At 38.7% G+C, this 13,120-nt stretch overlaps 2 protein-coding genes across 2 annotated transcripts; one reads left to right on the top strand and one right to left on the bottom strand.

The window, feature by feature from the left end:
* Nucleotides 1–4,184: 4,184 nt before the first annotated feature.
* Nucleotides 4,185–6,501, bottom strand: cebp1 (CCAAT/enhancer binding protein (C/EBP) 1). Its single transcript, XM_053342261.1, has 3 exons — nucleotides 6,377–6,501; nucleotides 4,756–5,067; nucleotides 4,185–4,654 (listed from the first exon to the last, which is right to left on the bottom strand). The coding sequence occupies exons 1-3, from the start codon at nucleotides 6,377–6,379 to the stop codon at nucleotides 4,349–4,351; spliced, it is 621 nt and encodes a 206-aa protein (XP_053198236.1). The 5' UTR covers nucleotides 6,380–6,501; the 3' UTR covers nucleotides 4,185–4,348.
* Nucleotides 6,502–7,436: 935 nt separating this feature from the next.
* On the top strand, nucleotides 7,437–11,527 carry ngdn (neuroguidin, EIF4E binding protein). Its single transcript, XM_053342254.1, has 11 exons — nucleotides 7,437–7,457; nucleotides 7,689–7,748; nucleotides 8,109–8,180; nucleotides 8,580–8,717; nucleotides 8,824–8,908; nucleotides 9,073–9,125; nucleotides 9,235–9,352; nucleotides 9,591–9,765; nucleotides 9,901–10,054; nucleotides 10,734–10,797; nucleotides 11,361–11,527. The coding sequence occupies exons 1-11, from the start codon at nucleotides 7,437–7,439 to the stop codon at nucleotides 11,378–11,380; spliced, it is 960 nt and encodes a 319-aa protein (XP_053198229.1). The 3' UTR covers nucleotides 11,381–11,527.
* Nucleotides 11,528–13,120: the final 1,593 nt, after the last annotated feature.

Genomic DNA, 13,120 nt, shown 5'->3' with positions numbered 1-13,120 from the left:
ACACTTGATGGCACCAAACCAGTTTGTTCCACTGGTGTTGCAGTAGCCAGAAGTGGCTCCACATGGGCAACACAGGCATTGCTGTAAATGTGAATTGTACCAAACACTAGAAAGCTTTTCTCCTATGTTAAAGAGGATCATAAAGTGGTAATACTGACATTAAATCTAACAGAAAACACCCCCTCCATCTAATAAGATTAATGTCTTCTGTCATCACAGTGAATGTGTGTGTGTGTGTGCGTGCGTGCGTACGTGTGTGCGTGCGCGCGTGTGTGTGTGTGTGTGTGTGTGTGTTTGTGTGTGTGTGTGTGTGTGTGTGTGTGTCTCGCCCACAGAGCACAATGATGGCTGCCACTTCCCCTCTAAATACCAAGATAAGACTGATGTATTACAGATAATGAACATTGGTGGGGATTTCTACTGCTGTCTCAACAGTGGTGCCTTTAAAATCCTGTATAAAACAAAGATAGATATTAAAATAAAAAATGTGCTTTCTTAGAGAGGGATGAAACTCTTCCATTTCATAAAAAAAGCACCAGGGTACAACAGATCATCCACCACCATCAAATTATTGCATATTGATTAACTGGATACTGTGAAGTTTTTTGAAGACATGGGTGGAACCTGAAGGGAAAGAAACTCAGTGTTTCACTGCAGAGTTATACTGAGCTGCCTCTAGTTGTGAACGTATGAATGTGGAGTGCGGAAGTGCTGAAACAAGGGTGAAAAGTTTATGCCTCCCATATTTGGACTCCATCTTGTGTCGCATGTATATTCGGTCAGTCTCTGCTCCAGCTGTCTCGATGGATGCTCGACCACTACCATAAAAACTAAACATATCTTTAATTGACAGCAGTTCTAAGATTAGAGCTGGTTCACTGGGGTTGTGGTGGGGCTCATATGGTCGGCTTGCTGTTGGGTAACTTGCTAAGGATTAGGCGAAATACAGTCTTTCTTCACTCTGTGGAGATGTTGCAGTCCTGGGACCACATATTGCCCCACACAACACTGTGGGACATTTCAACAGACACGGTCACACAAGAAGTCATTATGTGCTGCTCAGTACATGACAGGCAGTAAGTAGCCTGTAGCACACTTTCACTCTCCTTTGTAAATTAGTAGTTCATTACCAAAGTGACAAAAAAACATCAAGTTAATGTTTATCATGAGGATAGAGTATCCAGTTTGTAAAAATTCTGACATTTTATCAACCATGTATTTTCACTATTCAAAATCTTTTCACAATAAAAGGCACTTTAATTTATTATATTCTCTGATGTTTTCACCCCAAAACTCCTGAATTTACACACAATCAGCTGTTATTCATCCATGTTTGCAGCCTGTATAATCTACTAGAGATACTTATTATCTGTGAAGAACAGTGCTCAGTAATAGTTGATTAGATTTCATTCCTGCTGGATTAATTAAACTGCAGAGTTCATAAAATGCATTCACATTAAAGGTGCATGCTCTGATCAATATAGTGTTGTTCGTGTTTTCAGATCGGTTTAATGATTGCAAATTAATATTTTAATCCTCAGGCAGGTGTTTCTGTTATTATATAGTGAACAGTGGGGAGGTGACAGGAAATGTGAGGGGAGATGGGGATAACATGTGCAACAAAAATCCCTGATTGGACTCAAACTGGGGTTACTGTCAATGTCCAAGGACAACTGTGACATGTTATTGTAATATTTAAGTGGTAACTGGTAATAATGACAAAATGTCTTTACTATGTAAGAAGGTGTAACATCCACGTTGCTTCATTTGTTTTCAGTTCCTAAACCAGCTATAAAACCGCTATTCTTAAAAGCCTTTTTTATTTATTTACTTGTGATATTCACAACATGAGAGTCAAAGAGGGCATTAGAACTGGAACATGTGTGCTTTTGGTTATTTAAAAAAATATCATAATAAGAGTGATAATGCAAACATGCCTCAACCCTTATGAACCAAACTTCAAGAACTACTTTTGGTTCTAATACGGTATTGAACATGTTTTACCCCAAATATATAAGATATAAATATAATATGATGCAACAATTGTTTTGAGCAAAGATTTATATAAAAATGTGTCTGGCTGGCTACCCCCACCCCCTCCTCTCTGTCTCCTATCTCTGTGTCCCTTCACTACCATCACAGCCACAGGAAGGCCCTGGCAGCCCGAAACACTGATACTATCTCTGCGCTGCTCATCTCCGTCCTCCACTGTGTTGAAATCTTGCCCATCCCACAAAGGGAAACCGCTGGTGAACAACGGTCCATGGCATGACGTCCGTTTCTGTGGGTAGACAACTTATGGTAAATAATGTGGCAGGTGCATTTCATGTTCCCTGCTTATGGACAGAATAGAAACTGGGGTTATATCACACCATTTTTTATAAGAAAGATGTGTTGTTTGAGGGTGCAGTGTGCTGTAATGAAAGCTGGATGGTGTCGCATGTGTAAAGGCTATTTGAGGAAGCAGTGAAGCTGCTTCAATAACCAAAGACATTTTTAAATATTCTGTGTATATATTTTAATGTAAAATTAGAATCACTTGTTACAGGTTTTATATATAGGGAAATGGTAGACATAAAAGACCATGTTGCATTATATATAGGCACCAGCATTTTTTTAGGTAAAAAAAATTGACAAAGTATCTCTTCAGCAGTGTATTACTATAAATGTATATATAACACATTGACAACACCAAAGATAATCTCTTTATATGTGTTAAAATCTTTTCAAGTAATCCCATAGAGATAAGAGTATACAGAGAGAAACACTTAGATTTCATTTAATCCCCTGGAAACCACAGGCTGTTGTGTAACGCTATTGAGCAAACAACACTTACACTCATCTCTGACTATCAGAGTATCAGGTAGATGATAAGACAGTCTACATACAGTACTTATGTGAAGATGCTGCCTTTAAGAGCCATAAGTGAGTTTTGGAATTTGCTATATCGAAATATACATTTTTGTTTGTGTTTGTCCAATATTTTGGATTTTTAGATCTGCAGTACATCAAAATCTCCTTAAAACCTTCTTCCTATCTAACGCAGCTGTTTTACAAGTGTAAAAAGGTTTATATGTTTACAGATTCAGCCACTTCTATAAGGTTTCTGTGTGCTCTCAGGTCTCAACACTCACAATTTGAATATGCAATAACTCAAGAGAATTTACATTCAAATCCATCACCCTTTTTCCTACAGTAATCATGAGTAAGTCAACTCTCACCCAGAAAAACAGACTAAATAATCATGATTTCTTTTACTTACATTTTATTGACTCAGTTAACTGTTATACTGTCTATTTCATTTCTCAGCATAAAAGATCTCAGAAATGTAGCCAGAAATATAAGTGAAATTCTCTGAACTCTTACATTATCTTAGCAATAATAACTAACCACAGCATGCCTGTCGAGCTTCTGCTTTCTCCACATGTTGAAGCGGCATGCATGGAGTCGTAACAAGAGTGCCACTCTGTAAAGAGTTTGGCCTTTAAGAAACAGAAACAACAGAGGCCAAAAGCAAGGGCACATTATGTAGTGGGGTTACAGGTAATGTTAGAAAATATCTGTTCAGGGCTGAAACATGAGGGCTTTTGAAAACAAAAAAACAAAAAACAAGTTTGTTGGAAGCACAAATCGCATACTGACAAAACTGACACAGATAAGTCAGCTAGAAAATATGTTTTCACCCAGCTTGTGGGGTCTTGTCATTAGGCCAACAAAATCCACAGTCAAAGGGGAGAAACAAATGTTTTACTGTTTCCTTGAGTGCAAAATTGAATTGTTTCAAAAATGACTGCAAATTTCAAGTGCATGAGTAATCAATACCAGAACAGAAAACCTGACAGGCGTAGAAAAGGTGACTGAGGGGTGAGGATCTCAGCGAGTTGACCTTAATCTCCCCCTGGTTTGAACAGCAAACACAGAGGACATGACCTCAGTGTTCTCAGTAGTAACTACGGCCCTGCTGGTGTGTCATGCTTTCTTTCTTTTCAATTTTGCACTCCACACAGTAATGCATTCTCAAATCTACTTCTATAAGTGATGTAAAGTATATCATACATCCAGATGGGCTAAGATGGGCTAGAAGAAGCCTTATGGATGAGAAGTGAAACATATGCCAGAATCTAAAGAAAGGCCAGTTTCTCTTGACTTAGCCTTTCTGGATTTCTATGAGTAACTTTTTTTATTTCCTGATTTATCACAAATGTTTGCCTTGTTGGAGACTATTTGAGAAATCAACGAGGAGACTTTGGGGTTTGAGTCTTGGGGGTCTGACTAGACATATTAATGATTAATCTGATGCTTGTAATTAGATGTGAATACCAGGTAAACATGTGCTTCTTGGCTGTGTTCAAAGAGTAGACTCCCCCGCTGCTCCGTCCTCGGTTCCCTGCTGGTGCCGCTGTGACAGGATGTGTTTGAGAGTGTCCAGCTCCTGTGTCAGCTGCCCTATTCGCATCTGCAGCTTCTGGTTTTCCTCCTGCAACTGCATGGCCCTCTGCTGGGTCAGCAGGATCCTCCTGCGGGCCTTATCCCGGCTCTTTCTCACTGCGATGTTGTTCCTCTCACGTCGCATGCGGTACTCTGCACTGTCCTTGCTGATGCTCCTCTTGGTCACTGGAGCCCGCAGGGTTGGCAGGAGGAAGGGAGAGAAGTCCTGCAGGTGAGAATATCATACATGTCTTAGTTATGAAGAAGAATGATGAAGTTTTATTTTAGGTATCACACTCAGACAATGTGTAAAAACCTCTGTCTCACCTGTTGAGTGTTGGTATGGCTCTGGTGGTGGTTTGTGCTCCCTGCACTCGAAGTGTTGCTGAGACAGGTCGACGTGTACGGCAGGTACGACATTCCCATCATCTGCTCAGCCACTCTGTCATCACCGCCCCCCCTGACCAGTCCCTGAGACTGACTGTATGAGATCATGTCCATCGGAGTCAGCTGATTAGTCGAACCAGCCATGTTGGAAGTGGTGGGGTTCAGGGTCTGGGTGTGGGAGTGGGTGTGGGGCTGACCTGGGTATGAGCTCACCCACTCCTGGATGACAGACGACACCCTGGAATCAGACATCTGTTGGGGTTCAGTGAACAAAGTGGGATTTAAGTTTAATTTAAATTTATTTTTTTGTTAATCCCTTTTTTCAAATGAACAACACAAACTAAATCCAATGTACAACATACAAATAGAAAGCACTCTGATAGTCACAGAAGTAACATGGAGGGAAAAAAGAGAGCCAAAAAAAGGAAGAAGGAGGATAGTCATTAGTGCTTAAAGAACTAGCAGATAGGGTGGTTTCCATTTTATACACCCTCACTACTATGTCATACTGTATTTAATGTATTTAATACTGGAATGTATTTTTTTTACTTTGCTACATTTATGTGACATCTTTAATTATCAAATGGATCTCAGATTAAGATTTTACATATGAACCATGAGATCTTATAAAATATCATGCATTGTTATAGATTAAACTCCACAACTAGATAAAGTAATTATAATTAGGCCCACTACAACCAACTACAACAGTAAAATCCTGCTTATAATTGTCAATAAACTGTTGACGATAATCAAATACAATTTATCACAATTCAACACGTTGAAAGAGCTCATTTTACTGAACACGGTGTACTTTGATACTTTAAGCACATTTTACTAATACTTAACTGGTTTTGTACCTTTGCTCAATTAAGGTAATAGTGTTTTACAGCGTGGTGTTGCTACTTTTACTTAAATAAAGGATCTTAATTCTTCTTCCAGCACTAACCAAAGATACAAATGTCTTCACTTCACCATCTATACATCTTATCTTCTTAAGATAAAGACATATTATCAAGTAACACATCCAATATATATAAAATGATGGATGATTGGGTATATAAGAATATTATTTGGTTTAATGAAACAACCAAATTACAATAAAATGTGTAAGATACTTTTTTGCATGGGGGTTAAAGACTAAACACTTTAACCCCCAGGATGTAATGTTCTTAGTTGGTAAGTAAGTAGTAAAAGTAAATACAGATCTGCGTAGGCACAAGACAAATCATACAATAAACAGAAAAGTAAGGCAGAAAGAAACAAACACTAGTTTGCAAACCATGAATGAAAATCAATTATTTGAGACCAACGGTCATATAGTATTTCCGTAAAGCTATGAACCTGACTCTAGCTGACACTAACAGTCACTTTATCAAATAAAGTATAAATTACAAGAAAAGACCTTTAAATAACTCCATATAAATTCTGTTCAAAAAGAGAAGGTACAATGACTGATTATACTAAATCTAAGACACATTATAAAGTACCTATAGTATAAAAGTACATCTATGTTTGTTTAATATTGGTATAGAATTTAGTGAATTCTGAACAGACTTACCATGACTTTTCTCTCCACAAACTCTCAGAATATTCTTCAGGCTGTCCTCTGACAGTCTGACACTCTGCAAATGGTCTGAAAATAAGCCAGACAGGTACTCCTGTGATTATCACACCATCACTTCCTCTCTGTCTCTCTGTCTCTCTCTCTCTCTCTCTCTGTCAAACACACACACCCACCCACACACATCCACACACACACACACATCCACACACACACACACACACACACACACACACACACACACACACACACACACACACACACACACACACACAAAGAGAGAGATGTTCTGCTAACTCTAAGAGATTTGTAATATTAGCAGTCCAAGCTCTAATTGTCTGAACAGTGCAACATTGTAACACTATAACAGTATGAGCTCTAATTGACTGACAAGTGTAACATTGTAACATTACAACAGTATGAGCTCTAATTAATTGACCAGTACAGCATTGTAACACTATAACAGCTTGAGCTCTAATTAACTGACCAGTACAGCATTGTAACACTATAACAGTATGAACTCTAATTAACTGACCAGTAAAGCATTGTAACACTATAACAGTATGAACTCTAATTAACTGACCAGTAAAGCATTGTAACACTATAACAGTATGAACTCTAATTAACTGACCAGTACAACATTGTAACACTATAACAGTATGAGCTCTAATTAACTGACCAGTACAGCATTGTAATACTATAACAGTATGAACTCTAATTAACTGACCAGTACAGCATTGTAACACTATAACAGTATGAACTCTAATTAACTGACCATTACAGCATTGTAACACTATAACAGTATGAGCTCTAATTAACTGACCAGTACAACATTGTCACATTATAATAGCATGAGCTCTAATTAAATGACAAGTGCAACATATTAACATTATAACAGTATGAACTCTAATTAAGCGACCAGTGCAACATTGTAACATTATAACAGCATGCCATGAGCTCTAATTGTTATCGGAACAGTGCAAACGTGTGACAAGCAAATCATGCGCTGCCTTCGACTCTGTCCTTCTGCGGCTTCCGTATTCTCAATAAAATCAAAATGGCTTCCACTATTGACAACGTGAGTTGAGCTTAGCATGCTGCTAGTCAATAAAGCATTTCTGTTATATTTCCATGACTTTTGTCAACCTAATGGACCATTCAGACGACTGAATGTGTACACGTTGACTGTGTGTTAACGTGAGCTTGAGTAGAGTGAGGGATAATAGCTGTTTCATTTGTAAAGACTTGGGCTAACCAGCTAGCCTCCAGCTAACAGTTCTTTCTTGTATGTCTTTTCACTGTCTTACAGGATTTGATTGAAAGTGATTTGCCAAAGGCTGTACAGCTGCTGAATACTCTCACAGAGCAGGTACAGTATGTCGGTTATGTGGTGGAAATACTATTTGAATATATTAATTGAAGTCATGGGGAATTAACAGTCCCAAGTGTAATTATGTTTGTTTGAGATATGTAAACAAATTCTTTAAAATATATTTCACATGTCATGACACATCAGACTAAGTAGTATTGAAACTATTATAGTTCCATTGTTGGTTCAATCCCATATCATTTCAATAAAATTGGTCTCAAACCAAGGAAATTTAAATATTATTATTTAATGGCTGATTGTCTGTTTATTCATCAGTTACACTAACGACAGGGTACATAGTTGCAAAACATCTTAACGCTGTTTAAACCGCTCACAGATGAATGAAATCTTTCTTTGTAGGTGGCTTCAGTCACAAGTCATGTCCGCAAGTTGCTAACAAATGTCAAAGATGGGGCGTTTAAGACATCAAAGGTGAGTAAAAGCTTCATCAGAGCTCCAAAAGTACACACCAGTGTGTTTGTATTTTCTAAAGATTCTTACTGTATGCACCAAGATGTTTGGACCATCACAAGAAGGCAAACTAAACACAACACACAACAAAATAAGAGACTGAATACAGAGAAGCATCCTGCTGCTTGTCTAAGCATATTTGATCAACGTATTTAACATAAATACATAGTTGTCATGACTGATAATTTGTTTTTAGTCACTTGTTTTTCATAAATACTGATTAAACTGTTGGTCAAAACAAAACAAGCAATTTGGGCTCTTGGAAAACAGTGAGGTTAATCAATAAGGAAACTAGCTGTTAGTTGCAGTCTTCGTTTCTTTGAGGCCTTCTAACTCTCTGTCTGCCCTCTCTGTCTGCAGGGTTTGTCTTTCTTGGATCTTCGGTATCACCTGCTGCTCTTCTACCTTCAAGACCTCACTCATCTGATTAGCATCAAGACAGAAGGAGGCAAAATCAAGGACAGTGAAGCCTTGAACAGGGTGGTCACAATTAGAACGGTGAGATGGTTGTATGAACACACAACAAACAATAAACAAATTTTTTCACCTGGCATATTTAATAACCTTTCACCCCTTTACTGCTTTTTTTTTTTTTTTTTTAAAGGTCTTGGAGAAGATGCGACCGCTAGACCACAAACTGAAATACCAGATTGATAAACTGGTGCGCACAGCTATCACCGGCAGCTTAGGTGAGACTGGCGTGGCTTCCAGCAGTAATCTAACTTTTAACCTTGGCTTCCCATGAAAGATTTGATTTAGGTCACATGTCAAATATCAGACTTGTAGAGAGATTTCCTTCCACGTTTCACAGGCTTCAGTGTATAAACTGTCTTTTGTTTGTGTTGATTTTTAGCTGAAAATGACCCACTGCAGCTGCGTCCTAACCCTGAGAATCTCATCAGCAAAGTAAGGCCAAAAAAAATCCTCATAAATTAAAACTGTCATTCAGATACTACAGAGATATTTTTGTTGCAGGCTGAGTTTTTTATTCTTACATGCTTCATGAATTAAACAGCTGAGTGAATCTGAGGAGTCTGAAGGTGATGCTGACAACAAGGCGGACTCAGAGAAGAGAGCAGCTCACTCTAGTGGCAGGAGATATGTACCGCCCAAGATCGCCCCAGTGCATTATGGTAATGTTTGTGTATTTTTTTTGAAGAGTTTTTGTCTTTCTCTTTGTTATAAAATATTATTACAGTCTGCCTTTTATTAATAGAATAAAAAGGTTTTATTTTGTGTAAGTTAAAAGATTGTAAAGAATCTAGAAAGCAGCACATCTCCTCTAGTTCATTTGAGATGTTTTGTCTTACTTATCCTAAAGTACAATTTATAAAACCTGTATTAATAGTTATCCCGTTCTTTTTCCTCTAGATGGCGACATGACAGAAGCAGACAAGAAGAAAGCTCAGGTGGAGCGTCAGCGGCGAGCAGCCCTCAGAAGTTCTGTGATCCAGGAGCTTCGACAGCAGTACAGCGACGCCCCCGATGAGATCAGGGACCGACAGGACTTCCAGAGCGAGCGGGACAGCCGCGAGGAGATCCACAGGTATTTACTCTCCTACATGTTATTAAGACATGATGTGGGGTGGCTTAACAGAAATCATATTTGTATAAACACGCTCAAAAAGAAATAACGTGACGATGATCATGTTTTCCAATAATTCTCTTTTCCTCTTCGCAGGAAAAATTATGAGGAGTCGATGATGGTGCGTCTCAACATGCCGAAGCGTCAGAAGAACTCCAAAAAGAGAGGCATGATGTCTATGTCCGGCCAGCTGAGCGGGATCACACACTTCAGTGACATCACGGCGCTGACAGGCGGCGAGGGCGGCCAGGTGAGCTCATACTGTAACATCTGTACCTTATTTGCTGGTGTTAATTCAAAGGTTCGGTCCAGACGGTTAAATTAATATTAGTAAATTTCCCGTCATATGGGCTCAGACAGGAATTGATTGGGAGTTTTAAGGTGGAGGTTGCAGTTTCATTGGAGCGTGTATTGGTTGGATTCCTAACAGAGTCTGGGCTTAAAACAGCGGGACACACCAAATTATTTATATTGACTATTATGCAACTTTGGCTGCCACCAGCACACAATTAATGTTGGACAGAACAGCGCTGTTGTGTGTTTTGAAGAAGTCTGGGTATCTTGGTGACTCAGTTGTCTGGTGCTGTGCTGGCAGCATTGTTGGCAACAGCTACACTGTGTGCCTACAGCCTGCTGTCATAAAAAGTACTAATGAGTGAGAGTAATGACTGGCCGGCAGTCTCATGCTGATAGTCTGTTCCACCGCTTGCAGATGTGGAAAATTCATTCAGTTAAATGTATTTAAGAAGACTTGGAAAAATCCTCGTGCTATGTTTAGACCTTGTACTGGACAACATAAGACGCCACTAAAGGATGTCACTAACAGGCCCATCTCCATCCAGTATGAATGGGACCATTGTGGCTCATTTATTTCGATCACATTCTTAATGCGACTGCTGGTTCTAACGTTTTAATTTTCATTGGCGCAGGATGGGGACAACCCTCGCCCCAAGAAAAAGAAGAAACTTATGAAGAAGAAAACTAAAAGAAGAGGTAAGGACATTTAAATATGCTACGTAGTTCAAATGGATTTCATGGCATTTCGACACATCTACACTCTGAGATACAACGTGACAAGTCAGATGTGACAGTAAAAAAGACTAAGTTATGGTCAATTAACTGAAAACCTGCAGGATTCAGGGCTGCAACTGATCATTATTTTCATGATCAATTTAATGGCAGGGTTATCACAATATCCTAGAGCACAAGATGACACCTTAAATAAGCTCAAATGTAGGAGACCAAGAAAAATATCTTTTATTTAAGAACCAGGAACCATCAAATATTTCTCATTTTTGCCTTAAAAATGTATTTGATTATAAAAAATAGCTGTATTTTGATGATTCTAGGGGTTGAATTTTGGTCACTTCACTTACTAAGTTATAAACCTAAAAGCCCATTTTCTTTTTCAGATGTTGTCATAAATACTTATTTACATGATCACCTCTCTATAGCAGTACAGCACCAAGAAATGGAAAGGCAGCATTCAGTCATAGCTATTATCTGCATTATGAGCCTGTTTCATCTTAATGATCACTTGTTTTCTTTCTCTGCAGCTTTCAAGAAGCATAAATAGATCTGAACCGTGGCGCCCGACAATGTTCAAAGACCATCATCACGTCAGTTTAAAGGATTCTATTACCAACAAGTCTTACCAATGTATACATTCTCCAAAAGCTTTGCATAGTTTTTCACGTTTGCGGAATAAACATTTACTGTTAACAGTTGTATCTGTATGTCATGTTTCAATCATTTGAGACTGCCCTATTGTCAGACATAACACATTTTTTATTCAGTTTTCTCTCTTACCTCCTCCACTGTCTAAATGACTCTCTCATAAGAGCTGTGAACATTGAAATGAGGTAAAGATATTATACACATTCAATCCAGGCAGATGCTGCTTTAACATAGCATTCAAACACACCAGCCAACTGACCACAATACAAATGTAAAGCCTGCTTGTTCATGCATGCCCCTTCAGGAATTCACAAGCCCACCATCACTACTAAAAATTCCAGTATGTCACCTCAAGTATAAGCTAACATATGATTAAGTAGTTTTGTGCAGTATGGTTAGACTGTACTGTTTGACACAATTATCTACTGCCCACATTATCAGTCAGTTTTGTCATGTTGGTCAATATATAGTCCTGGTTCTATATTGAATAGTGTAACCTCTAGCCATTGGAGTACATAAATCTGTCTGAGCATATTTTCTGTCTATAAACAGTTTTTGTAAGTGTGTCCTGAATGGATGATTTTTACTAATGAGGGGTGTGAAGTGTTTCATCAACCAATGACCAACTAGTTTGTTAAAATAGCTCAGGGGTCATTTTATGAACCTTCAATTGGCGAGCATATATAGACAGAGCAAAACAGTGTTACACTTTACGATGAACAAGAAACGGGGTCAAGAGAAGAGGTCAAGGACAGACACATTCTCAATGAAATATGTAAAGGGCTTGACTTACAGATCATGTTCTCAATCATGGCCTTACAATGGCAGAGTCTGGTTGAAGGGTGCAACCACTGTAACTGGATTTTTCCCACAAGCAGGACTACCACAGGGTCACCTCCCACCACTGTCTTTAATATCTTAGTAGTTCATAGCAAATTTATATCAGTAGACACTTTGATAAGTCTGTTACATTGACAGCATGGTTAATCATTTCACTATCTTGTTCATAAACAATGACACAGGGACTCATCCTGATGGCAATGACATGTTCAGTAACGCATTTACTTTTGAAGCATAAACAGGATTTTGAGTGATAGTTCTGTAGTGCTGTTTGTATGAATTATTGCCATGAAATGGACCTACGGATGATTTGAGCAATGTACCAAAGTCACTGAGAAAAGCTCTCAGTAATCCAGACAGGACAAACTCACACCAACACAGTTTCATTTTTACACAATGTCTTTATTTTTTTTTTCTCCTAATTACAGACTCATGGGTTAAAAATAAAAATAAAAAAGCAAAACATTTTTTTTTTTTGTTCAAACCCACTCCCCCTTTTTTTTCAAGAAAAAAAAAATCTCCACACAAACCCCACCCCTGTCTTTCCCCGCCCTAAAATAACAGCTCCGGCCCACTCCATTCATTAAATTAATAATCAATGCCGTTAGCTCATCAGCCTTCCTCAGACAAGCCGTGACTGCACTGCGCGTAGTCAGAGAAAGGGGGCGCCTTAAGGTCCGCACTGTACACCCCAAAAAACACCCTTGTCTCTGGTCCTGCCTTCCTCACTCTCACGCAAACTTGCCTGCCTGCCACTCAGCTATGTTGGCTTCAGCTCTCTGTATATAAATCATGTGTT

This window comes from Scomber japonicus, chromosome 21, assembly GCF_027409825.1.
Source record: "Scomber japonicus isolate fScoJap1 chromosome 21, fScoJap1.pri, whole genome shotgun sequence".
In the NCBI taxonomy this organism is placed as follows: Eukaryota; Metazoa; Chordata; class Actinopteri; order Scombriformes; family Scombridae; genus Scomber; species Scomber japonicus.
This window is presented reverse-complemented; position numbering and strand designations above follow the sequence as displayed.

What these genes read in the sequence shown, in the direction of transcription:
- cebp1 (XM_053342261.1), bottom strand. An exon ending in GCCATACCAACACTCAACAG is followed by an intron (nt 4,655 to 4,755) that starts GTGAGACAGAGG and finishes TCTCACCTGCAG; the next exon opens with GACTTCTCTCCCTTCCTCCT.
- ngdn (XM_053342254.1), top strand. Translation starts at nt 7,437, where the DNA reads ATGGCTTCCACTATTGACAAC. An exon ending in AGCTATCACCGGCAGCTTAG is followed by an intron (nt 8,909 to 9,072) that starts GTGAGACTGGCG and finishes GTTGATTTTTAG; the next exon opens with CTGAAAATGACCCACTGCAG. An exon ending in CTGAGAATCTCATCAGCAAA is followed by an intron (nt 9,126 to 9,234) that starts GTAAGGCCAAAA and finishes TGAATTAAACAG; the next exon opens with CTGAGTGAATCTGAGGAGTC.